This window comes from Mauremys mutica, chromosome 9 (genome assembly GCF_020497125.1).
Source record: "Mauremys mutica isolate MM-2020 ecotype Southern chromosome 9, ASM2049712v1, whole genome shotgun sequence".
NCBI classification, from domain to species: domain Eukaryota; kingdom Metazoa; phylum Chordata; order Testudines; family Geoemydidae; genus Mauremys; species Mauremys mutica.
This window is the reverse complement of record NC_059080.1, coordinates 56,157,996-56,185,481: the sequence shown is the minus strand read 5'-3', so window position 1 is coordinate 56,185,481 and position 27,486 is coordinate 56,157,996. Positions and strand designations below refer to the sequence as shown.

Genomic DNA, 27,486 nt, shown 5'->3' with positions numbered 1-27,486 from the left:
GTGATGAAATTCGATGTTGATATATGCAAAATAATGCCCACTGGAAAACAAAATCCCAACAATACATACAAAACAATGGGATCTAAACTGGCTGTTATTTCTCAAGATACTACTCTGAAAATATCCACTCAATGGGCTGCAGCAGTCAAAAAAGCTAACAGAATGTTAGCAAACACTAGGAAAGGGATAGTTAATAAGACAGAAAAATACCATAATGCAACTATATAAATCCATGGAATATCCACACCTGGAATACTGCATGCCGTTCTGGTCACCCCATCGCAAAAAAATTATATTACAATTGAAAAAAGTATAGAGAAGGGCAACAAAAATGAATAGGGGTGTGGAACAGCTTCCATATGAGGAGACATTAACAAGACTGGGACTGTTCATCTTAGAAAGGAGATGACTGAGGTGGGTATGATAAAGGGCTATAAAATCATGACTGGTGTGGAGAAAGTGAATAAGGAAATGTTATTTACTCCTTCACATAACACAAGGACCCAGGTCACCCAATATAATTAATAGGTAGCAGGGTGTCCCTAAACCTGTCATTGCCAGAAGCTGGGACTTGATGACAGGGGATGGATCACTCACTAATTGCCCTGTTCCACTCATTCCCTCTGAAGTATCTGGCACCAGCCACTATCAGAAGACAGGATACCAGGCTAGATGGACCATTGGTCTGACCCAGTGTGGCCATTCTCATGATCTTATGTTTTTGTGCTCTAATATTTAAAGAATGTTATCGCTTTTTAATGTTTATTCAGGAGGACTTGTTGGTATTGAGGAAAACTGTGAAAACCTTTCTGGCTGTCTGCCAGCAGTGCCTATCGAATGTCAACACTCCAGTCAAAGAACAGGTAAAGAAATGCAGTCACATGTTCTTTACAAAAGTTTGATCATTTAAGCATAGCAAGAGTCAAAAAGAGGCTTTTATTAGATCAGTCTTGTTTTGAAAAAATCTTCTACGCTATTCCTTTTAATAAACAGAACAAACTGGCCATAGAAATATATTCATACAGACTCTTTCTGAGCACAGCATAATGAGCCAAATTCATCCTGCACCATAGACTATGACTTTACATCAGGGATTAATTTAGCATGTAGTGTTTTAGAGGTGTATATATTTAACACTGTTTCACATTATGCTGCCCCAGTAATGCAATAAAATGCAATATCCCACTGGTACGTGCTGTGACAGTTCTTCACTTCTGTGTCTGTGCCAATCTGAGAGTGGAGAACTCTGATACTTCTAGAGTTGCAAGCCATTGGCTTTAGTAAGGCATGCTTCCCCAACAGGAGAACCAGTGTCTCCCATAGCAGTTCTTTTATTGCCACTATGGTATAGGAATACCCTGGAGGACACTGAATCAGTGATCTCAGATGTTGTTTTGCAACAGACTTTCTATTTACAAACAGCCATTTCTTCTTAAGGAAAACTCAGTTTTTCTTCAAAATTGATATGTCCAGTCAGTGTCTCTTCCAGTTAGCTCCTAACTCAAAAAATCATACTTGGGGAATTTTCTGGTTCTCATAATGTTCACTTCCTTGAGACTGCTTCCTTCCCTGTTTGCCAGGTTGGTTGAAATTCTGTGTGCCTGCATGTGCACATACATTATGATTGTATGGGTAGGCAGCAGATTTTCATAGTTAAGTGTAATTGCCCATTACTATGTATTAGATATTGGAAGGGTCTCCTCTCAGAATTGGCCCATATATATAAGGGTTTAGCAATACTTTGTGAAATCTCATCAAAAGACAATATAAAGTTTGCTTGACAAGATCTATGTTCTATAAAACTATGTTGGTTTGCATTAATTTTGTCATTATACTTTAATATTTTCCTGAAGGCTTTCCCAGGAATTTGCCCAAAATCAGTATGAGGCTAACCATCCTATCATTACTTAGATTATCCCATTTACCCTTTTTAAATATTAGCACATTATCTTTTCTCCAATTCTCTGAAACTTTCCCAGTGTTCCAGGATTTGTTAAACATCAATGGCTCTGAGATTTCCTTAGCCAATTCTTTTTAAACTTTTGGGTACAACTATCCCATTCTGCAGATTTAAAATGTTTAACTTTAGTAGCTGCTGTTTAACATTCTGCCTCGTTACATAAAACATGTTTCATTACCACTGTAGGATGTGAATGTCATCCAGCTTCTTTTCAAATTCAGATCAGACATATTTATTGAACACTTCTCCATTTTCTGCGTCAGCATTGACAATTTTACCATCTTTATCTAGTAATAGAGCTATACCATTGCTAAGATTTCCTGATTTTGTTCCTGATATCTTTTAAAAATTCCTTTGTATTGTCCTTAACCCTAGTGGCCATGGAGTTTTTCACTGATATCTTTAGCTTCCCTTATCAAATTGTTTGCATTTCATAACTGCTAATTTATAGTCATTGCTGTAAATGGCTGGCTGCTGCAGCTGTAGAATTCACAGAGGTCGCGGAAAGTCACATAATCCGTGACAGAATCACAGCCTTACTAATAACTAACCTCCCCTCCTTTTGTTCCAGGAAATCAGTGCCTAAAAAGCAGTAAATGCATATATCATTGGCAAGCCGGCATATTAAAGAACATGTGAAGTTCAGTTTTGTTCTAGAATTGTTCTAGTTTTGTTCTAGAATTACAGGGAACTTCTATAACTTAAGTTGCAGCCAACTTCTATAACTTAAGTTGCAGCCAACTTCAAACAATTTTTATCTAGAAGATTTAGGGCAACAACATAGATATCTGTTAGAAAGAATTATGACTGAGACTCAGGCTTACAGCAAGAATCAAGGATTTGCTTTGTAAGCAGTGTTTTTTTTTAATCCTTTTCCCAGACTAGTGCCTTAACTCATCCATTCCCTCATAATTTATTTCATTTTGGATGTCATTCTAGTTTTTCTACCTAATTTTTTTAGAGATAACTTACCCCTCTCATTATTTTAGTTTTTATGTAACTCTTTGAACCAATTGTGATGGGTTGGATCACAGAAACCCCTTTAGGACTGCCACCTGATGTCCCTAGATTTCCTCTGAGCCCGTTTTCCCTGCCAGCTTGGGACTTCAGTACCTTGCCTTGTTTGAGCCAGACACGCTTGCCTGCTGCAAACACAGATCCAAGTCTGAACCATGTTCCCCACAAGCTGTAGGCTTGACTGAAAACATCTTAAGAAGTGCTCCTGTCTCCAGTTCTCAGATGCCCAGCTCCCAATGGGATCCAAACCCCAAATAAATTCATTTTACCCTGTATAAAGCTTATGCAGGGTAAACTCATAAATTGTTCACCCTCTATAACACTGACAGATATGCACAGCTGTTTGTCTCCCCCTCTCCCCCCAGGTATTAATACTTAGTCTGGGTTAATTAATAAGTAAAAAGTGATTTTAATAAATATAAAAAGTGTTATTACTTGGAACCACTTAAATCCTAGACAGAACAAAATAAATTACCAAACAAAATAAAATAAGACACGCAAGTCTAAGTCTAGTACAGTAAAAACTAAATGCAGGTAAATCTCACCCTCAGAGATGTTCCAATAAGCCTCTTTTACAGACTAGACTTTCTCCTAGTCTAGGTCCAGCAATCCCTCAAACCCCTGTAGTTACTGTCCTATGTTCCAGTTTCTTTCAGACATCTCCTTGGGTGAAGAGGCTATCTTTTGTGCCAGCTGAAGACCAAATGGAGGCGGTTTTAGGGGCATATATAGTCTCTTTTGTGGGTGGAAACCCTTCGCTTCCCCTGTGTACAATCCTGCTACAATATGGAGTTTTGGTGTCACATGGGGAAGTCACATGTCCATGCATGACTCCTTTTTCTACAGGAGGTTCCCAGGAAAGCTCAGATGTGGATTGGTGTCTATCAAGGTCCATTGTTAGCTTAAGTGTTTCTTGATTGGGCACTTACTGAGAATAGTTTTTTCTCAAGAAGCTGACCAAATGCTTCACTGAGGCTACTTAAAATCAAACAAGTACATAGCCAATATTAATAACTTGGAATAGAAAAATGATACATGCATACAAATAGGATGAATATATTTAGTCGATCATAACCTTTGCAGAAATACGTTACATGGCATATCTAGCAAAAAACATATTGCAGTTATGTCATATTTACACTCATAAGCATAATCCTATAAAGCATTATGGGGTGCAATGTCACACCAACGTACATTCTATCTTTTATCTCAGTTTTCCCTTGTTGCAGCATCTTAACTTTCGGGGGGCAGTGCAGTCTGGTGGATAGAACTCTAGACTGGAACTCAACTGACTTGGACTCAGGAGTCTGTCACTAGCCTGCTGGGTGACCCCGAGCAAGTAATTTCAACTCTGTGTACCACAGTTTCCCCATCTGTAAAATAATACTTCCCTTTGTTGCAAACACTTTAAGAACTATGGATGAAAATCTAGGTATTGTTATGGTTACTTCACTGTTGCATATTTTATTGAAATCCTCCAGGAGCTAGGGATCTGTCACAGTATGTATCTCTGCAGAAGAGATAATTACCTGCTGCCTACTCATCCCTGCAAATGAGCATGTGCAACTTCCATGGATTTCAAGGAAAACTGGGCACTTTTGATCTTTTGTTCTTGTAAGATAAACAGCTGTGATAGATCTTCACTCACTAACCCACCCACCTATCTTAGTGTTGGAAGTTTTGTTCTCTCATTTTCCTTTTTCCAATTTTAATTTGTTTGTTTCAGTAATAAAGAACTGGCAGTTCAAGGTAGCGAGGGTCCACCTGATGCCACTGGAAAGGTGGCAAACAGTATTCTGTTAGAAGTCAAAGGTGTAAAACTTAAGTTATAGAAGTTCCCTGTAATCTCCTTCACAAAGCATGGACCCAAGAGTATCAAACTATCACAACTCTGCATTGTTACAGAAGGGCAATTACCAGTTAGTGATGGGAAAATGTCTAGAAATTATATAAACAGCATATTTATATTTTAAAATGATCTTGACCCTTATGGGTTAACTGAATGCAGTAACTTTGTGTTTCAGGCTTTCATGCTGCTCTGTGATCTCTTGATGATTTTTAGCCACCAGCTGATGACTGGAGGTAGAGAGGGTCTTCAACCTTTGGTGTTCAATCCAGACTCTGGGCTCCAGTCTGAACTCCTTAGCTTTGTGATGGACCATGTCTTCATTGACCAAGATGACGAGAACCAGAGCATGGGTATGTTTAGCCATCACGTTTTGTACTTGTCCTCTCTCACCTGACACACAAGACATTCAGGAAAAAATACAAATCTGTGCACCGAAATGTATCAAATGAAGTTCTTGTTTTTGCCTCTTGCTCTCTTTGGAGATAAATGTTGTACACGATCAGTAGTCCTGCACACCTTTACAACAGATAACGATGTTATAAAGTGAAATTTCATAGAGCATTTTCATTCAGAGGATGGGAGAGAGTATAAATGGCCATGGCATACACCTGTAATAGCATTCTTCCTTCATTGTTGTAATTTTTTTTAATGCATCTATGTTCAAGACCAGATACCTTTCTGGAAGATGGACTTTAGTCAAACATAAGTTATTAGGCTCATTCGAGGGTGAAATTTTATGGCCTTTGATTTAAAGAAGGTCAGATTAGATGGTCCTTTCTTGGCTATAAACTCAATAAGTCTATGAAAAAGTGGTCCCTTCCCTAAATAGTTCACAGTCTGAGTACAGGGTGAGAGATAACAGGTGGTGCAAGAAGCAGCTAGCAAGGAGAGCAGAAGGTGAGACTATTACAGTTAGTGTAATAAACAACAGTCACAGCACATCAGATCCTCAGCATTTAATGTTTCGCAGGCATCACGACAGAGGTGAATTTTAAGAAAGGATTTAAAGATGAAGCTGTCCTTCTTTCCTGTCTGTCTATGTTCCTTTCTTCCTGTGGAAGGAACAAAGCATTTCCTTAACTGTGAAAGAGGACAGATCAGATAGTGTTGCTTTTCAGCATCCAGGTGTCATGTTCTAGTTAACAACTGTTGTTTGAACAGTGCTTTGAAGATGTAAAGTGCTATATTATAGCTAAATATTATTTACTTGTTCTAATCCTGATACCAATTTTGCTCTTCCTAACAGCTGTGCAATGTAGTATTCACTTTCAGAAAAACTTCATCAAAGTGTAGCTAATACTTCTGCCTCACAACCATGCCTTCTGCTCTCTGTATTTCTTTTCAGATATGAAGATACCTGATCTGTGTATGAAACATAAGGAGAGAGTGATCTCCTACCATAGTAAAGGAGCAGATTGTTGTGCAAAAATATCAGGAGACAGATCCTGAATTTGACAATCCTACATCTGCTGATGAAAATGTGAGGGTGACTTCTGCATCCTCTCCATCTGAAAATTCTGTTGCTTTTCATGAGTTAATGGAATGAATGGCAACTACTTGCGAATTATTAACCGTCTCAATAGCGGAGAACTCATGCCCAGTCTTTGACATCCTTGGTCTTTGCTCCTCTGACAGAGTTTCACTGCCTGTGTTAGATGGTTTTCTACAACTTGCAAAATTTAATCTGGTCAAGTACAGATTCTGTTCAGGTGATGTCTAAAAAGGCAGACAAATTATTCCACATGCTCCAAGACAATTTCTCATATTTCCCCACACATCCAGCCATGAAGTCTTTGGTTGTAGAGGTGGCTGTATAAAGATCTAAAAATGGACAGGTGCATACTATTCCTTCAAATAAGTCTGGATTTACTGGGGGGGAAAGTCTCTCTTCCTCTCTTTTAGGTTTAAGGGTAATGAATTACCAAGCTATAGTTACACGCTACCAATATAATCTTTGGGAAAAAATGTCAGTGTTCACCAAATCTCTCCAAGATAAACAGAGAAAACTCACATATGCCATCATTATGGAGGGACATTACGTTGTGAAACATGCCCTGAGAGCATTGTTTGATTCTTCAGGTTCTGCAGTTAGAATTGTAACTTCCGCAGTTTCCATTGGAAGGTATGTTTGGCTTAGATCTTCAGGCTTTCTCTGAAACCAACTCCAAGGTTGATGATCTCCCCTTTAGGGAAAAGGATTGTTCAGTTCTAGAACAGATGAGTTTCTGGAAAAACGAACGAGCAGGTACAGCACTAGACTCTTGGGCATTTATGAGCAGTCCAGGGAGAGTCCTGGAATCTCAGTTTTCAGGTACCAGCACAACAGAATTCATCATCTTCCTCTTCCCCATACATTACCTAAAGGAGACAATATTATCATCAACAATATCATCCTCAACAGTCTTCTCAGCAAAAGAGATGGAGCTTTAAACCACAAACCAAACCACAAACAGGAGGTGAACCAATTATCTTCACAATCTACTGTGCCAGGCCTTAGGTCCCAAGTTTGACATAATGCCTGAGAGTTGTGATCCAATTTTAATCTAGTCTCATTCCTTTCGGAGACCATCTGCATCTAACTTCTAAACATCTATTACCACAGACAAGTAATTTTAGAAATTATTCACAATAATTTCACATTATCCAATAGAATTCAAAATTATTCCTCCTCTCAATCCCCTCCTCCAATCCCTATCCAGGGATCCCTCTCAGAAGAACCTGTTGAGATCAGAGGTTCTGCCCTTCTTGCTCTTCTCAAGTACTCCAGCTGAGGCCTCACCAGTGCCAACGAATGTGGGACAGTTACCTCCCGTGACTTACATACCACACTCCTGTTAATACACCCCAGAATGATACTAGTCTTTTTTGCAACTACATCACATTGTTGACTCGTATTCAATTTGTGATCCACTGGAAACTCAAGATCCTTTTCAGCAGTACTTCCACATAGCCAGTTATTCTCCATTTTGTAATTGTGCATTTAATTTTTTTCTTCCAATACGTAGTACTTTGCACTTGTCTTTATTGAATTTCACTTTGTTGAATTCAAACCAATTCTCCAATTTGTCAGGGTTGTTTTGAATTCTAATCCTGGCCTCCAAAGTGCTTACAACCCCTCCCAGCATGGTGCCATCTGAAATTTTATAAGGATACTCTCCATTCCATTATCCAAGTCATTAATGAAAATATTGAATAGTACTGGACCCAGGACTAACTCCTGCAGGCCCCACTAGATACATCTTCCCAGTTTCACAATGAATTATTGATAACTACTCTTTAAATATGGTCCTTCAGGCAGTCATGCACCTACCTTATAATAATTTCATCTAGACCACATTTCCCTAGTTTGCTTATGAGTATGTCATGTGGGACTGAGTCAAAAGCCTTACTAAAATCGAGATATCTCACATCTAATCCTTTGTTAAGGTCACCATTTTTTATACTTACCTGTGGACTTTTCTCACCTACCCCTTTTGAACCTAGATTAAACCCCTCCTTGCTAGGTTGGCAAGCTTAGGCAGCAGAACTGCCTCCACAAAGCAACTCTGACCCTTCAAGCCTTCTCTTCTTCAGGGCACAACTGCAACTTGAGCTGGAGGCAGAGAGAATTAGGGGAACACTGGTGGGGTCCTATTCATACCCTTGGCCCAGAGCAACCAGGGCTTGAGGGACATGCACATGACCCTGCCCATCACTACTGTTTGAAAAGGTTCTGTCCGCAAGTAGCTGGTTCAGTAGAGGCAATATAGTTAGAGAACAGGTGTTACAAAAGCTAAATGCCCCCCTTTTATATACCAATTGTGTTTTTTTAATCTGGTAGAATTCACTCTACAGTGAAGTGATCACTGTTCTCAATATTGGCATCTAATGTACTTTTTTACCAAATTGGTGGAATCTCATTTATTATGTCGTGGCCTGTTATTTTCACGTTTGATTATTATATCTTGTTATTTTCATTCACAGAGGGTGTGCTTATGTTGCATTTTATGTTAATGTTTCTCACAATCAAGTGACATTTATCTTCTATTATTTGTTGCTATTTTGGAGTGCCAGGAATGTCAAATCAAAGCATGTCCTAGATGTTTTCTTGCAAAAATAATTCTGCAATGTGATTGTTATTTCTGATTGTTCATATGTGAAATGCATAGGTTTAACGCAACCAGATTAACGAAGCATCTGCAAATTGTTCTCTTGCCAAGATTGTTAACAAAAAAACAGCTTGAGTTTTACTCTTTTTGGTTTTCGTTTCTCCTGAAAGTACGCTAGATATATTTTTGGCGAGTTTAATTTTACAAAAACTGTTGATTTTATTAAACAAAAATAATAGGGTTTTGTGTTCCTTTAGAAAACAGCAGATGTTAATAAATATTTTTTTTACTGTATTTAGAGGGAGATGAAGAAGATGAAGCTAACAAAATAGAGGCTTTACATAAAAGAAGGAACCTTCTGGCAGCCTTTAGCAAACTTATTATCTATGATATTGTAGACATGCATGCAGCAGCAGATATCTTCAAACACTATATGAAGGTATGATTCTATATTTTTATCTTCTCCTAAATGAGCACAGAAATTGTAGCTGGAAAAGTCTTAAAATATTAGGCCATTCTGTTCCTCTCTCTGCCAGTGCTGTTTTCTTTCCTGTTGCATATTCTTGAGTGCTGTCTCCAGTCTGATTTTAATTGATTACTGAGATGCAAAAAGCTCTGTGATCAGGTTGCAGCAAATATATTTTTGAAATCATAGAGCCAGGTGGTTAACTTCCGCTTGTTTTTCTGCTAAATTTTCCCTAAGGTTTAAAGGGCCCTAAGTGCTTCCTAATATTATATATTGTATGGACTTTTATGAAAGCCTGGCTATTATGGTAGCAGAGCAATTGAGGAGCAGGAATAATAAATTTTAAAAAAAAATCCTTAAAACTAGAGAGATGAAATATGCAAATGACGCAGTGCATATTTATGAAATAGGCCAGTTGAATCATTTCACTTTCTTAATTTGTTATGATTTTGGGGTTTTTTTTACAGCTTCCTTCACTTCCCCTGTAGATCAGATTGATATTTTTAACTAATATGGCGTTCCGACTTTGTGGGCATCTAGTAAAGTGTTCTAAAACAATTCACAATTGTGATTCACATTTTTCTTATTAAATTCTTCCTCCCAACGGATTTGGCTCATAATTGTTTTCAGCTTTGTGAAAATGGCCCTGTTAAAGCACCAAGTATATATATATTAAAAAAAACTTCTCTGGACTCTATTCTGTTTCCACACTAAAAAATATAATCAGGTCATGATACTTAAGATACCCAAGCTACCATTAATTTTCAGTTCTGTGATTAGTTCCTTTTTATCTATCAAGACTAAATCTAATATAGAATTCCCCCATGTTGATTGAAATACTTTTTAAAATAGGAAATAGGCATCTATCACATGTAGAAATTCCAAGGAAGTTTTAATACTAGCAGCACTAGATCTTCAGAGTGTGTCAATCAGATTGAAGTCCCCCATAATGATGCAGCTTTTTTCTCTAGATAGGTGCATTATAGATAGGTGCATTATAGATAGGTGCATAAGGAGCCAGTTATCCTGTTCCCTAACATGATTTGGTGTTCAACACTGATACCCCATCTTGTGCTTTATGTTAGAACATCGATCGATAAGTATGCAAGATAATTTTCTTCTGAATTATCAGTGACTTGGAAACAGGAAATGCCATTTTTGACAGAGTGCTACTTCTCCTCCCCTTTTGCTCACTCAGTCCTTCCTAAATAAAACATAACCAGTGATTTTAACATTCCAATCATGCAAGTCTTCCTATCAGATTTCTGTAATACTGACTAGGTTGAACTTACGCTAATAAATTAGCAGTTCCAATTCCTCTTGTTTGTTACCTGGGCTCCTAGACAATTAAAGAATTACTCTCCCCTTTTATTATTAGTTTACCACACGGGTGACTACTTTAGACAGCCTGTCCCTGAGGAGACTCGGTCCCCTTCTACTGATGTGGAGGCCATCCAAACGATTTCTCCCCACAGAAAATCAAAACCCTCCACCACTTACCTGCTCAGTGGTTCTCTTCCAGAACCTTCTGCCTTTTATCTTTCTTCAGTCATGGGACAGGAGGGATCTCAGAGAAGATTATTTGGACATCATTCTTCTTCAGCACACGTCCAAAGTCCTTGAAGTCATCAACTATCTGTGAGATATCCCACAAGGCAGTGTTATTAGTGCTGATAAGAACCATCACCAGTGGATCCTCACTTGTCAACTTCAGAAGTCTATTTAATCGCAGAGTGACATCTCATGTCTTGGCTATGAGAAGACAGCACACTGTCCTGCTGTCTGCTTGTCCTTTGCCGAATATTCTTTCGATTCTTCAGTAGTGAATCCCCAGCAAAGATTGTTGTGTGCAGCTTTGCTTTTCTTACAGGTTGGGCCAACCTACCATGTACAAGTGTACCCAAACGTTATGCTTTGTACCAAATGGCTTTGGAGAGGTAACTTCCCCATGGTTTTCATATTGAGGACCTAGTATCGATTGGAATCTTCTTGCTGTGTGGAATTCCTCCTGGTCCTCTTATCTCTGGTGGCCACAATGTACCTATCCTCATCTGTCTCTAGCTTTGAAGAATGCTGCTATGACACCTTGCCTCGGGTTACGAACTGCGAGGGGTCCTATCTGATTTCCTCTCTTTCTAATTCTTTAGTGACCAGCTCCCTTCTTCCTTGAACGTAGGGTACTGATGTCTCCCAAACCTGGCTGTCTAGGAACTCCTCAGCATCTCTGATTCTCTACTTGCCTCTTCAATCCAAGAATCTTTTCCTCCAGCACAGCCACCAGCTTGCACTTTTTGCACAGGAAGTCCCTTCTGGCTTCAGGCAGGAAAGAAAACATGGCACATCCATTATAGGTCACCACCACTTTTCCATTGCTGACCACCATCTTGAAGCTGTGTGTAGACCTAAACCTGGAAGGAAAACCTCTCACATTTCCTGTCTATACTCCCTCTGGAACTTTTCTGTTAGCTGCCTCTGTTCATGGCATTTGAGTTTGCCTAACAAGTGACTTTTTATATCAATAGCATAAATCCCATTTCAGATGCATCTAAGTCATTTTAGGAACCTGAATCCTACTGAAAGACACTTAGGCACTTTTGAGAATTTTATGCTTTAGAGTCTAACTTGAGGCCCCTATTTTTAAAAAAATTGACCTATGGCTGTGTCAGGCTGTCTGGGATGGCTCACAGATGTGAGTATGAACCTCAGGGCAGACTGTTACTAACCAGGGCAAAAACCCCAAACTGGTTGTGAGTTCTGTGCTTAGATTTCTTCAAGTATCAAGTGTGAACTCCTCAAGCACTATACCTATGGCTCTACCAAATTCATGGTCCATTTTGGCCAATTTCAGGGTCATAGGATGTTAAAAATCATAAATTTAATGATTTCAGATATTTAAATCTGAAATTTCACAGTGTTGTAACTGTAGGAGTCCTGACCCAACTCTGAAGGCATCAGCGCAGAAGGAAGGGTGGCATAGTATGGTATCGCAGCACTGCTACTGGTGGGGCACTGCCTTGAGTGCAGGGCACCTGGTCAGCTGCCACCACTCTCTGGCCACCCAGCCCTGAAGGCAGCGCAGAAGTAAGGGTGGCAATACCGTGATCTCCTACAATAACCATGCGACACACACACACACACACCGCTGATCCATTTTTGGATTGGGACCCTTAGTTTGAGAAATGCTAGTCTCCCCCCATGAAATCTGTATAGTATAGGGTAAAAGTACACAAAAGACCAAATTTCATGGTCCATGACACATTTTTCACGGCAGGGATTTTTATTCCCTTCTCCCAGAGTTCAAGTTGTGATGGGACATGTCTACCTGCACATCTCTCTTCAGGGGCATAGGGCAGGGGGAGCAATCAACAAAGTCTTTTGGCCACTGATGTTCCACAATGGTGTCCATAGGCCTTCTTTTATTGGGCAGGAAATGACGCCTTTTGTGGTAAACTGGTATATCACACTTGGTAATGTTTCTCTCCTGACTGTGGGGGTTTCCAGTTTCAGAACAAACACTTTTATATTTACAAAACAAACACTTAAATATTAGCTTATAACATGAGATACAGATATTAAAAGCGAGATTAATGCATTCAGCAACTCGCAAACATTTCATATAGTCGAAACGCTAAATGCATTTCTATAAATTGTATACCTATTTTAACAATACTAACACAGAGATGAGCCAGACTGGTTTCCAGCTAAGCATTTTTCAGTGTTCAGTGAGACCTAAGGGCATTAGCATGAGCTGGCACCTGGTCTGGCAGAGTCATAGTCTGGCCTTAGAGTGGGTGAATCAGCAGCCTTTTCTCGCTCTTGCCCATTTGTTTTTCATCAGATATGATGTACTTCAGAAATGTGTCTTCCTCGAGGTTCTCTTTCCCTTTCTTATTAACTAGGAATGTATATTCCTAGGTTTTGTCCTAATACCCAGAATCTTATGCAGACACTGGTGTCACAGAGTCCCCAGGCGATGCTCTGGAACTGCTCCCCACAAAGCCAGTCAGAAGTTTGGGGAGCCGCCTCTCCCTTGGAGCAGACTGTTTTCAGGGCAAGAAGCTCACACGGCTTCACCTCCTGGGTCTCTCCTTGGAGCATTCAGCATCCTCTGCCCCTCCGTGCACTTCCCACAGCAAGTCCGCCCCTGCAGGATCCTGGGGAAGCCACAGGGTCCTGCTCCCCCACCTTGCAGTCAGATGTGACTCTCAGCCAGCCAGTAAAACAGAGGTTTATTAAGATGACAGGAACACAGTCCAAAACAGGTCTTGCCGGTACAGACAACAGGACCCCCTTTAGTTAGGTCCATCTGGGGCCCCCAGGGAGGCCACAGCCCCATTGGGAGGCCCGAGCACTCCCCTCCATTTTCCAGCCTGCTTCCAAAAAACTCCCAAACCCCCTCCAGCCCCTCCTCTCTGGGCTTTGTCCCTTTCCCAGGCCAGGAGGTCACCTGATCTTTGTTCTCCCACACCTTTAGCATCCCCCTGAAATGCGGGAAGGGCCTGGCCATTAGTTGCCATGGAGACTTTGTCACAACTGGCATTCCATATATGTAGATAGAGCCCTAAAATTCTATCTAAGAAAGATTGAGACAGCGAAAATTTCAACAGCTTTTCTTATGGTGTCAGGGCCCTAAGAAAATTTATCAGCAGTGGCTTGGTTCAGATTAAATATAAAACAAGTTTATTAATAAAAGAAGATGAGGATTTTCATTGAGTTCAAGTCTAAAAGGATATAGTTAGAAATGGTTGAAAGCAAACAAAAGTGAAAAAATGCTTTCTAATGGCTAAGACTAAATACAACAAGCTACACCCTCTGTTCAAGATAGTTTCCTTACCAATCTGCCTTCCAGCAAGATGGCTGTCAACCCTTCTGGTCAGGATCTTCAAAGTGCTTGATTCCTTTGTCTTTGTAGGTGAAAGATAACTTTGTGCCTCTCTTTTATAGTACAGTGAACATTTGAAATGGATTCTTCTGAAGGTTACTGCCCCACCCCCACCCCAAAGTAAAGTTCATTCAAGCTGTGAGGAAGATGACATGGAGTTTCCTGGTGAAGGAAGTTTCATGCACGTTTCTTCCCCTGCTGCTGTTTGCTAAAATGTAAATTGATCTGTTTCCTGCAATCTCCTCCCCCTGACATGATGCTGAGTGGTTCTCTCCTCCTGTTGTTGCCTTGATGGGTCTGTTTACCTTTCATACAAATTGCATTCCCGCTGTTTCTTAATGTACCCTGGAAATATCTTCAAGGTGGCAGAACTACATTCCTTTATCTATGATGAGGCAGCTTCACCACAGCCTGTCAAATACACTTTAAGAACATAATTCCCAATATGTTTGTAATTTTGAATTTCTCCTCCATGCATACACCAGGCAATAACATTAATGATCAGTATGTTGTCACTTTCTATTGATATCTTACATGACACCTTTTTAGATACAGGTTATGACATTAGTGAGTGGGTACAGTGAACTGGTCAGTCCCGTTGAAACTCACTACCACTTACCAGTGAGCCCTCTGCCCTCTTGCATTGGGATGCTGTTAGGGTCACACCTGTCTGATACTCTACCCAAATGATAAAATTCATTCTCTATGGAGATTTGCACAGTGGCCACATGGGACTCTGCATATCTTCTCAAAGCATTACAGATATGGTTTGTTGCCTCCTTGGATGCAGTTTTTGGCAAGTATATCCTAAAGGAGATTGTTCATATAAATAGTTCTTTAAGAGATGCTATAACACAAGCTAGGGGAGTGATTCCCCTGCTCATGTACACATACCCGTAACTAGCTCTCATCAAGCTGGCATGAGTATAAATAACAGTGTAGACATGGTAGTGCTGGTAGTGGCAGTGGAGGCATGACTGAGCCACACCAAGTGCAAACTCAGCTGGGTATGAGGTCACATGAGGGATACCTAGTGACTTCTAGATGGTTCAGTAGTGCCTGCAGTTTCCAACTACTGGATCTTCCATTCTCCTACTCTGTGGACATGTGGCGTGGTGATTGTTTCATAGGCCTGACATGACCTGTATTGATCTCATGCCTGTCTGATCTATATAATAGAATATATAGAACATAGAATATTCTGTGGACAAAATATTCTAATCTGACACTGATTGCCAGTAAGTCACCTTTTGACTTTGTATTAATTGGGCTCTTGCACAGTGACAAATCTCTAATATATCTGTCACAATCCTAGGCTCTCTGTTCTTGAATGGAATCCCAGCTTCCCGTATCAGACCCTAATTAGATCAAACCAACATGGAACATCTTACTTTCTGTTATCACAACTAGATAATCTATCTGCAGGTCGAGTAGCTGTAAGAAACCATCAGAGAAATGCCACATCCAGGACTATAGGGGCTATTAGTCACATGGAACCTAAACTGAACCAAGTCTTAATAAATAATTTGGAAAAGTTTTATCAGAAGACTGGCATTTCTACAGAAAAAGCCTGACTTAATCATCATCCAATATAGTTCAAGAAAGAGGGTTCAGGACTCCAAGCACGTAATAAACTAAATTCTGTGTTAATTATTACTCATTAAGAGCAAATAACCAAAAAGATAGATCAGAATGGAGTACAGTTACATAGTTCATACATCACACTACAAAACCAATCCCGAAACAGATTATGGGGGATTTCACCTTTCATTCAGTTACAGGCACTCATTTGTCATTTACAGAAAGAAAAAGAAATTTAGGCAAAAGTTTCTTAACTTAATTTTTAATATATTACTTGAGTAATGCATTATTTAGCAATTACTATGGAAGTCACATTTATAGTATAAGAGTTAAAGCATAAAAATGTCTCTTTTCTCCTGCAAATGGGGTTTTTAGGTTAAAATTTTAGAATCTTTTGACTACATTGATGTCAGTAGGAGTTTTGCTATTGACTGCTGTGGGGGATTTCACCTGACGTGTCTTAAAATATTCTTAGGAGGTTAAGCTGTAAAACCTTAGATATTATTCCAGTGAGGCTTTCATAGTTGAGGTTTGGGGTAATACTCAATTTAGTTGTGGTCCCCAGTATAAAATCAGACTGCAGATGTAGGAAGGGCTGCTCCCTTATGTGTGGCTCAGTTTGGTGGTTCTCCCACATAACTGGTCTCAAGTACTAGATGCATGGCTTTCTTCCTCTTGGATTCCATCTTTGGACTCTACATGAACTGGTGGGTGTGCAAGGTGCAGAGATGCCTTTCTCGGGGGTGTGGGGGGAGTTCTGCCTCTTGGTAGAATGGTGAATTGTCAGTCCTCAGCTCATGTTGACAAGATCTAGGAAGAACTTTTAACTTCCATCCTCGTTTTCACCCTGTGTTCTTTTATAGTTGCATACCGGCTAGTCTTACTTCCATTTTACCTGTTACTTTCACACCAACATATGCTGGGGCATCTCCAATTTCCCAACTATAACTTTCGACAAGGCTCCACCAACTACAAGAATCACCTGCCCCATTCATGCTTCAGTTGTCCACAGACCAGACCCAGTTACTTCCTCCTTTTGCCTGGGATGAAGTTGGACAGTAGGCACAGAGATGACCCAATATTATTTAACACTTTACATGAAATATTTCCAGTGCCACAGCCTACATAGTTGGTCACTGTGGTAGTATGGGTAAACAAGGTAGCCAATAATGGCCCTGTGATGGGGTATATAAACCTTACTCTGGGATAGAAGAGGAGTTAAGAAACAGTTTTGGGGCTCAAGTGGCCCCACTCCTCCGCACCTGCAAAGCCTGCTCCAGCTCGAGGAGGAGCTTAAAAGAGAGCCAGACAGCAAAGAAAGGGGGAGGATAGCAGGGAAGGATAGCCTTATCCTGAGAGCTCCTGAGTGAGCTCCTGAGTGAGGGTACAACAGGAATCCTTGCAGCAGGAAAAGGGGGTCCACAAGTGGCAGTAACTACCTTAGGCACCAGAAGAGGGAATAGCTTGTCCTTAAGGATTAAGAAATACTTCTCTCTATCCTGTGTTGGATTGTTTGGGAGACTAGTGAAGGTGGTATAAATCCCTTGAGATAAGGTGAATAAAGACACTGTAAGCCCTGCAGTAAGTGTGTGAGATCTTCAGGGGTTCAGAGTTGGTCCAGAAACTCCTTTTGGGAAGATGTTAGATTTTGTTACCCCAGAAAGGCATGGACATCAAGTGTGACCTGGTCAGAGGACTGAGTTACTATCTGCCAGAAGGGAAACCAACACTATGTCGGAGCACCCACCACAGTGGAAGCTAAAGACGGGGGACAGTTGTGACCCAGGGACCCGACCACTTTGTGATACCACTGGTAAAGCCAGCCCTGTCACAAGCTTGCATTTGTATTGTATGGCCCAGAACCATACTTTGATGCTCCTTTGCACTGGTGTTCAGTGGCTGCTGGTAACTTGCTTGCCTGTCTTCACAAATACTTGGTGATACCCTGCCTGCCCTATGTGCCCTCAGAGGTATTAGTCAGAGTCACCATCTGATAAGGTGTCCTACTTAACCTGGAAGTTCCTCCCACTGCCTTGGTTCCCCTTCTACTGTTGCCTCAAATGTAAACTTCTTGTCACCACCTGAAAGCTCTAGATAACACCGTCCCCCCCCTTGCATATCCTCCTTTGTCAAGCAGTACATCGATCCCTGTCCATTCCTCTCCAGCAGCATTCCCAGCCTTGTGTGCCTGTTGGTCAGCATCTCACAATCACCTCTGTTTCTTCTGTTAGCCTGGCCCCTGTGCCTGGAATGACCTTCCAGAGCTCTTTTGCGTGGTCCCTAGCCTGCCCATATTTAAATCCCTCTTAAAGATCCAGTTCTGCTCTGCTACTCTGAATCAAGGTGACTTTTATATCAATTGTATATGATTTGTCTATTTTTGTTCATGTTCCTGTTACCCTATTCTACTTGCCTCTTCATAGATTGTGAGCTCCTTAGAGCAAAAACCATCTTTCGGAGTGTTTGGAAAGCACGCAGTATGCCCAATGTAAATAAATGATAAATAATAACAGTAATAATGGGAGAAAGGTAGCCCAACCACCCCATCTACAAGGGTTTGTTGAAGTTTGTTTATAATAGAGGTATCATGCCATCCGTTAGCTCCTTATTTAAAATATAAAATCATTTCTGTTATTTCTATTGATACTTCATTCTTTGGCTACATGTGTAATCAATTTTGGGCTGCCTAATATACTCCTATTTTACTTTCTAAGAGTAAGATCTCTTAAAACCTAATTTTTAAGGAAAGAACTCTGACTTTCCTGTAGTAATTTTTCTTTGAATTTGACGATCACCTTCAAACTACCTTCCAAGCAGAGTAGGTAATATTTTTGATTTATATTTTTCATTCCATTTTTTAAAAAAGAACTGACAGTTAAAGCAATTGCTGACGTCGTCACTGGGTAGGTGGGTCCCAGCCACTGATGAGTCTGAATTTACGTATCAGGTCATTGCATATCTGTCACATGGATTCAGGAGCAGGGCTTTATTGAAACTACTGCCTTCTCAAAACAGGAATTACAAGTGAACCATTTTTATTATGAAAAGCATGAAAGTTATGCTAAATAATAAATTCTGCCTTTAAAAGTTTATTTTTCCCCTTTTCTCACAGTACTACAATGACTATGGCGATATCATTAAGGAAACATTGAGTAAAACAAGGCAAATTGATAAAATCCAATGTGCGAAGACACTGATTCTCAGTTTACAGCAGGTAAGAATATTAGTTTTTATGCTAGTATAATCCCTCGTTCCAAAAAATCCCTGTGCATGGCTTTGTCTAGTACTCCCAGTCAAAGGCCAGTCTAATGCCAAAAGGATCTCTCATTCCTTTCTCTGTCAAAGCTTTAGTCAGCAGGACAAAGCTTCAGACTGGAAGAAAAGGAGAGAAGAGGGACCTTGAAAGCTAGTCTGGGTAGTTGTGGTTCCTGCTGTGTCCACCCATCAACTCCCAGGGAGTCTAAGTGGATAATGATGGTGTTTCCTCCTTTCACATAAGGAGCTGGAAGTGCTGCATCATGTTTTCTCTAAATATGGGCTTAGGAGCCCAACTTTAGGTTCCTGTTTTTCAAAATTTTGCCTGAGATCCTGAAGTCTCTAGCTATTAAAAAGCATGTTTTCCAGTACTCAGATCATTCGTGTGGCTCTTTTTTAATCCTCACCAGTTGTCCTACATTTGAAGTGTGAGCACCAGAACTGAACACAGTCTCACCACTGCCATACACAGAAATAATATCACTTCCCCACTCATACTCGTTATTCCCCTGCTTATACATCCAAGGATCACACTACCCCTTGTGGCCACTCATCACACTGGGAACTCATGTTCAATTGGTTATCTACTATGACTGCTAAGTCCTTTTCAGAAGAACTGCTTCCCAGGATACAGTATCCAACCCTGTAAATTTGTCTGGCATTCTTTATTCTTGAATTTGGCTATATTAAAATGTGTGTTATTTGAATGCATCCAGTATACCAAACAGTTTATATAAATGACCTGTCCTCATCATTATTTATCAATTATCAATCTTTGTGTTGTCTTCAAATTTTATCAATAGCAATTTTATATTTTCCTCTAGATCACTGATAAAAATTTGAATAACATTGACTTGAGAACCAGTCTGTGCAGGAGCCCACTAGAAACACTCCCCTTGTTGATGATCCCCTGAACACTTTCCTTTGATGTATTAACAGGGAATATCAAGTATTAGGGAGGTTAAATTCCCTGTGTATATATGTCAGAAGTGCGACTACTACTTGAATTGGTGGTGTTGGTCAAAAAGGATGCCAAAAAATTGGAGAAGGTACTGAAAAGAGCTGCAAGAATGATTTGAGGTCTGGAAATGTTTTCCTTACAGTGAGAGACTTAAAGTGATCAATCAATTTGACTTATCAAGCAAAAAGTTACAAGGTTAACTTGATCGCAGCCTATAAGTACCTACATAAGAAGAAGGCATCTGATTTTGTGGGCTCTTTAATCTATCAAAGAAAGACATAACAAGATTTAGTGACTAGAATTTGAAGCTAAACAAATTCAAATTGGAAATAATACACAGTTCTTCAACAGTGAGGGAAATTAACCACTAGAACAATTGACCAAGGACTGTGGTAGGTTCTCAATCAGTTAAATCTTTAAATCAAGAGTGGATATGTCTTTCTAAAAGATCTGCTCTAGTTCAACCACAAGTTATTGGGTTTGATGCAAGAATTTCTGGGCAAAATACTTTGGCCTGTGTTATGCAGGAGTTCAGACTAGATCGGGGTAGGCAACCTATGGCACGTGTGCCGAAGGCGGCACACGAGCTGATTTTCAGTGGCACTCACACTGCCTGGGTCCTGCCACCGGTCCGGGGGGGCTCTGCATTTTAATTTAATTTTAAATGAAGCTTCTTAGACATTTTGAAAACCTTATTTACTTTACATACAACAATAGTTTAGTTATATATTATAGACTTATAGAAAGAGACCTTCTAAAAATGTTAAAATGTATTACCGGCACACAAAACCTTAAATTAGAGTCAATAAATGAAGACTCGGCACACTACTTCTGAAAGGTTGCCGACCCCTGGACTAGATCATCAGAATGGTCCCTCCTGGCCTTAAATTCTATGTAACCTAATATAAGTTCTTTTACATCCCATGTGAAGTCATGCCAGCCTCTTCTTGCTTTTAGTATTACTTATGTTTTTTTCAGATTGACTATTGGATTCTCCAGCTTTCTACATTCTTGAGTTAATTTGGGGCTTCCATTCCTTTCACCAATGATAACAAAATGTCCAGTTCAACCTCACTGAAGCCAGTGGGTGTTTTTCCATTAACTTGAACGGAAGTTGGAGGGGACTATGGATCCCCCCCCCCCCATCTGCTTTTTGGAAATTTGATATTTCTCTCATGCTACCCTCCAAGAATCTACTTTTTAGTATGTTGAGTTCAGGGAGTTTATGGCCACTGATACCAACCTTCCTTGCTATCCTCATATTCTCAAGCAAGTCCTCCCTTGTTGGTTAAAAAGTAGGTTGAGAATGACTTCTCCTCTGGTTGGATTATCTATGATATGTTCATGAAGATGTAAATGTATTCTATGTAATGTTTTAACCTGATAATCCATGTTTAGCTGTGTGGAGATTGTTTCATCTTAGTTAGTTAAAGTCCTGCTGATTACAGTATCCTTTGGTTTAAAACTCCTCATTGATTGGGTCCTGTGTAGTGATTTTACTTTGTTGCTTATTTGTCATATCCTTAATCATGTTTTGGGGCTGTTTTTTTTATTACCAAGTTGCAGATTGCTGGGCTTTTTTTTAATTCTTTGACAAATATTGCATGAAATATCTAGGAAATTGTTCCTATATTGAGGTAATCTCATCTAGGTATCTAAGGAAACTAGCAAGTTTTTAAGGGTGCCCAAGGTATATGGATTGTATCTATCAATATTAACATAAGAGATGTGAAAAAATCCAACTACATTTCATTCATGTGCCCTTAGTCATATTTTCCATCATTGAGATCGTGTGTATTTCTAATACTACCCTCTTGCATATGTGGAAATAATGTACTTAAGAATCTTCTCTCATTATAGAAGTCATTCCAGTGCTCCTGAAACCCACAAATGCCCTCTCTGGATTGTTGGCTTACCATGCAGTTTGTTTCCAGTATCCATCCTAGCCTTAGCACTTCTTTAGTCTCTTAAATTCACCACTGTGCAGGTCGTCTGTTTTGGGACGAGGTTCTTTCTCCACCTATTTCAAAGGCAAAAGTGAGGCTGAGGCTGGCCATCTGCACAACAGTGAATTTCACTCTCTGAGACTATCATCAGTGTCATTGATCCAAGATTGGTAATAGCTGAACTACGTAAGAATGGATGTACTGAGTCAGACTAATGGTCATTTAGCCCTGTATCCTGTCTTCCGACAGTGGCCAGTGCCAGATGCTTCAGAGGGAATGAACAGAACAGGGCAATTAGTGAGTGATCCATCCCCTGTCATCTAGTCCCAGCTTCTGACAGTCAGAGGTTTAGGAACACCCAGAGCATGGGGTTGCATCCCTGACTATCTTGGATAATAGCCATTGATGAACCTATCTTCCATGAACTTATCTAATTCTTTTCTGAACCCAATTATACTTTGACTTCATAACATCTCCTGGCAATGATTTCCAGAGGTTGACTGTGTGTTGTATGAAGATACACTTCCTCGTCTGTTTTTTAAACCTGCTGCCTATTAATTTCATTGGGTGACCTCTGGTTTTTTTGTTATGTGAGGGAGTAAATAGCTCTTCTCTTCACTTTTTCCACACCATTTATGATTTTATAGACCTCTATCATATCCCCCCTTAATCATCTCTTTTCTAAGCTGAACAGTTCCAGTCTTTTTAATCTCTCCTTATATAAGTTGCTCCATACCTCTGACCATTTTTGTTGCCCTTCTCTTTACCTTTTCCAAGTCTAATGAACCATTTTCTGAGATGGGGTGACCCGAACTGCATGCAGTATTTAGCGTGAGGGCACACCATGGATTTATATAGTGGCATTAAATTTAATATCCTTTTCCTAATGGTTCCTGACATTATTAACTTTTTTGACTGCTGCTGTACATTAAGCAGATATTTACAGAGAGCTATCCACAATGACTCAAGATATCTGCCTTGATTGGTAACAGCTAATTTGGAATCAGAATAAATAGAAATCATCAGTTTTCTCCAGAATAACCTCTGCTCTTCTCATCATATCTCTTACCAGGACCTTGCATGCAATATACTTTTTGCTTTTATGTGGATTACAAATGGCCTTGGCTGTATCCTTCACTAGCAAGTCACCAAAAAATATTATTCATCTCTATTTCAACATCTCCCTTTTATCAACTGTGTTCTGCCGCTTCTCAGTTTTATCTTCATCTAAACTGACTGTGGGAGGGAGGGTGTGACAGAATGACAGGGTTTGCCTGTTATCTATCTCTGTTAACAGATGTTAGAACCCTCCAGGGAGATACCAATTCATTCCTGATGACTCCTAGCAGATATGTCCATTAACTCTAGCCTGAATATAAAGGAGGTGGAAGTAGCTCTTTAGAGCAGAGGGGTCTAGTGTTTGGGACAGAAGGGTCCTATAGAAGCCACCTAAAGATCAGTCAGCCTGAAGAGATGGTTTGTAGTAGAGTTTCTATTGAGTTGTTATTATTTATCTTGTCAATAAAGCAAAAACCCAGGGAAGGGAAGGGATGAGTGACCCCTGATAAAAGCGTATTCAGACTTCCCAGCAGGGTGGAAATGCCACCTGCTTGCAGGGGGAATATTTTTTGGGGATGCCAATGGTCAGTGGTTCTGTTCATGTTTTTTCCTGCCCTTAATAGCTGTCATATTCTCTGTCCTCCACATCCCTGTCATTCACAGTCTAAACACAGCTCTCCTGACAGTGCATCACTTCATAATCTATTTCCCACATATTTCTGAGACTTCAGCAACTTGTTAGCTCCCTCTTGATTCTTCTCCACAATGCCAATCAGCCGTCATTCCACATAAGGCATTGTGGCCTAGTGAAGAGGCCACTGGACTGGTACTCAGGATATTTATAAATTCTTAGGCCAGAAGGGACCACCATGATCTCCTGTATAACACAGGCCACAGAATTTCCCTTAAATACAGTTCTGTTTGACCTAGCGCATATCTTTTAGAAAAACACCCAACCTTAATTTAAAATTCACCGGTGATAAAGAATCCAACACAACCCTCGGTAAGTTGTTCCAGTGAGTAACGACCCTCACTCTTAAACCTGCGTTCTATTCCCAGCTCTGCCGCTAGTCTGTTGGATGACCTTCAGCAAGTTACTTCCCCTCTGTCTGCCTCTGTCACATGCTTGAAGTTAATAACAATTTGAGATTATCAAATAACAGGCTCAAATGGAACTTTTTAATCAAAGGGTAACAGTCTGAGATTAGTACAGCATTATGCAGAGAGCAGGAAGAATAGGTACATCATCACCATTGGAGTAAGCTAAAGAGCCTCTGTCTCTCTCCCCTCTGTAGCTGGTGGGATTTGCACTCCCCAGCTTTACCTTTCAAGCCCTCTATCTTTTATAGTGTGAGGCCTTGGCTACACTTACAAATTTACAGCGCTGCAGCAGGGTGTGAAAACACACCCTCTGCAGCGCTGCAAATTGCGGCGCTACAAAGCGCCAGTGTAGTCAAAGCCCCCAAAGAAACAAAGAAACTCCATTTTGGAGGGGAAATTGCTTTCCCACATTTAATTTCACTGTTTCTGACATTTTCATTTTACCTATTTATTTATGGATTTTTTTATGGTATCTTTAGGTTACATTAAGACAAAGGGAATTCTAATCTGCTCATTTTTACTGACAGCTGACACAACTGATTTAAAAACATCTTTCAGTGGATCCTTATTTCATCCATTACAGAAAATATCTGCAATAACAAGTGCCTCTTATCAATCATAGAACATAATTAGATCATAGGCACCCCTTATAAATCACCCACTCTTGTTTACACCATATTTCTGTAGACACTTTTTGACAGTTTGAAGGGTCTTTTCGTTAGACATCTATATTCCCACAGATTTGGAGGCACCAGAAATAATGAGGTACAGTCCAATACTTGATCATGTGAAGTTCCTGAATATAAATCACTTACAGATTAAGAATCAACACTCTGGGCTTTAGAACTCAGACACCCTTTTTGCTAATATTGTAAAAGATTGTAGGAAAATATTGAATGTGCAAATTAATTTAGTATATGAGAAGAATTGGAAAAAGGATTAATATTTACTAACAGTTTCTGCTTTTGTAAAATAAGGATACTCATACTGACCTTCTTTTTAAAGTGCTTTGAGATCTATGGATGAAAAGCACTAGATAAGAGCTAGGTGGTATTGTTGTTTTTCATAAAGAAATAGGTCACGGCACAACTTCTGTCAAGTTCTGCTTGGGGGCACCAGTGCTCCTGCTTGCCAAGTCACCATGGGAATTTGAATAGTTCTCAACTGTGAGCTCCCGTGACTCTGCGTCTACTTATACATAGTTTCCAGACACTGGATCTTGTTATGCATTTCTCCACTAGATTAAAGAGCCCTTTAATACTCAGTATTGTCTCCCTGTGAAGGTACTTATACCCTGTAATCAGGTCCCTTAGTACTCTTTTTGATAAACTAAACAGATTGAGCTCTTTAAATCTTTTAATGTAAAGCATTTTCTTCAGTCCTCAAATTAGTGATGTGGCTCTTTTCTGCACCTTCTCCAATTTCTCAATATCCTTTTTAAATTGTGGGCCACCAGTATTGGTCTCACCAGCATCTCCTTATGCCTACTCACTGTTCCCCTTTATGTACCTCCAAGAATCACATCTCTTGTTCCTATCTTGTTTGAATGGACCAGTTTACCAATTGATCCAGATTACTATGTATGGCTGCTCTGTTCTCCTCATTATTTACCACACAATCAATCTTTGTCTCATCCACAAATTTTATCAGCAGTTTCTTTATATTTACTGGCAGATTATTGATCAAAATGTTGAAAACAGGCCTAGCACTGATCCCTGTGGAACCCCACTAGAAACACCTCCATTCAGAGATGATTTCTTAAAAGGAACGTTCTTTATCAATTATTTAACCTATTTATTCAGAAATGTTACATGAGTGAGAAATTTGCACTGAGAGCCACAGCTTTCCCCTGTGATTTCTACTTCAGGAGCTGCTAAAACGGCCTGATCCAAAGCCTATTGAAGTCAACGGAAAGGATCTCGTTTGTTAAATAAATAATCCTTCTTTAGAAAAATGTTTCCTATCTCATGGGTTTTTAACACTTTATTTCTTTCTCTAGCTGTTTAATGAGCTTGTTCAGGAACAAGGTCCCAATCTGGACAGGACGTCTGCCCATGTCAGTGGGATTAAGGAACTGGCCCGTAGGTTTGCCCTCACCTTTGGGCTGGATCAGATCAAGACAAGAGAGGCTGTAGCCACGCTACACAAGTGAGTGGTGTGAAATATTCGATCTTCAATTAAACTAAAAGTTTGCCTCAGCATATTCTTCCCAAAAGGAGTGAGTGAGTGTGTGTGTGTGTGTGTGTGTGTGTGTGTGTGTGTAAATATAATACAGGTGCGTGTATGTGAACATAGAGAGGCTATATGATGATGACGTGAATACAAAGCTTTTATCATGATGAAATTGAGATGGCCGTGTTGCATATGTATTACAATGCCATATGTGAGTTATGCAGGCGGTACCAAACAAGTGATGATAAAGCCTTTATGCCACATCGTCATGGATTCATCATGCACCACATATTTTATTTAAAAAAAAATTGTTTTAGAAATGTTTTGGAGACTTAATTTAAAAATATAGACTGTTTCTTTTATCTAACTAAATGGTTCAGAGATACAAGGTAAGTGAAGTAGTACCTTTTTATTGGACCAATTTCTGATAAAAGATGTTACCTCACCCACCTTGTCTTGCTAATATCCTCGGACCAACACAGCTGCAACTACACTGTGTATCTGTTTCGGAGGGAGATAAAAAGTGATACATCTAAATTACCTCTTAAAATGAGCTTAACTTTTCAAAACACAAAAATGTTATAATTTTAAAGTTCACTATCTCTGAACCACCCAAGACTATGAGCAAATGCCTCGACTCATTGGAAAGATGGGAATCTCCATTTGGTATAGCAGTTCTCTTTCTAGACTTGCAGGGTCATACTGCCAGTCCTGTACTACAGAGTATTTTAATTAGGTGTGAAGAAAGAATTTCCACATATGATTCTCCCACATTTTTGCGGAGGTTGATTTTTTAAATATGATAGTAGTTTGAATTTCCTCAGAAGTCTGTAATGTTTGAATAATTCTGGGAGGAGTGAAACATTGGTGGGCAGAGTGCAGTTGATGAGGTCAAAGGCACACGATGAATGCATATGATGTTAAAAGCTGTACCATTATGCATACACACACACAGTCCCAATTAAGGTTGCACAAGCAGCCTTAATAAATGGCATTTCCTTAACTGTTGAGTGTTTGACTTTGCAACCTTAATAATGTTCTTTTAAAGTAGCTTTTTTTGTGTGTAATATATAATAAATAAAAATACAATATGTTGCACTTTTATTTTTGTCTCTATAGCTAAAGGTTATAATGTATTTCCATTATAAA

General features: G+C 39.7%; 1 protein-coding gene across 4 annotated transcripts in view; it reads left to right on the top strand.

Moving 5' to 3' along the window:
- STAG1 (stromal antigen 1) overlaps positions 1-27,486 on the top strand; it is a 349,145-nt gene that overhangs the window by 287,710 nt on the left and 33,949 nt on the right. For all 4 annotated transcript variants that reach the window (XM_045030098.1, XM_045030097.1, XM_045030100.1 and 1 more), the window contains 5 exons: positions 771-863; positions 5,002-5,176; positions 9,214-9,353; positions 18,956-19,057; positions 26,165-26,313. In XM_045030098.1, coding sequence (XP_044886033.1) covers positions 771-863; positions 5,002-5,176; positions 9,214-9,353; positions 18,956-19,057; positions 26,165-26,313 — 659 coding nt within the window. The remainder of the gene's footprint in view (positions 1-770; positions 864-5,001; positions 5,177-9,213; positions 9,354-18,955; positions 19,058-26,164; positions 26,314-27,486) is intronic.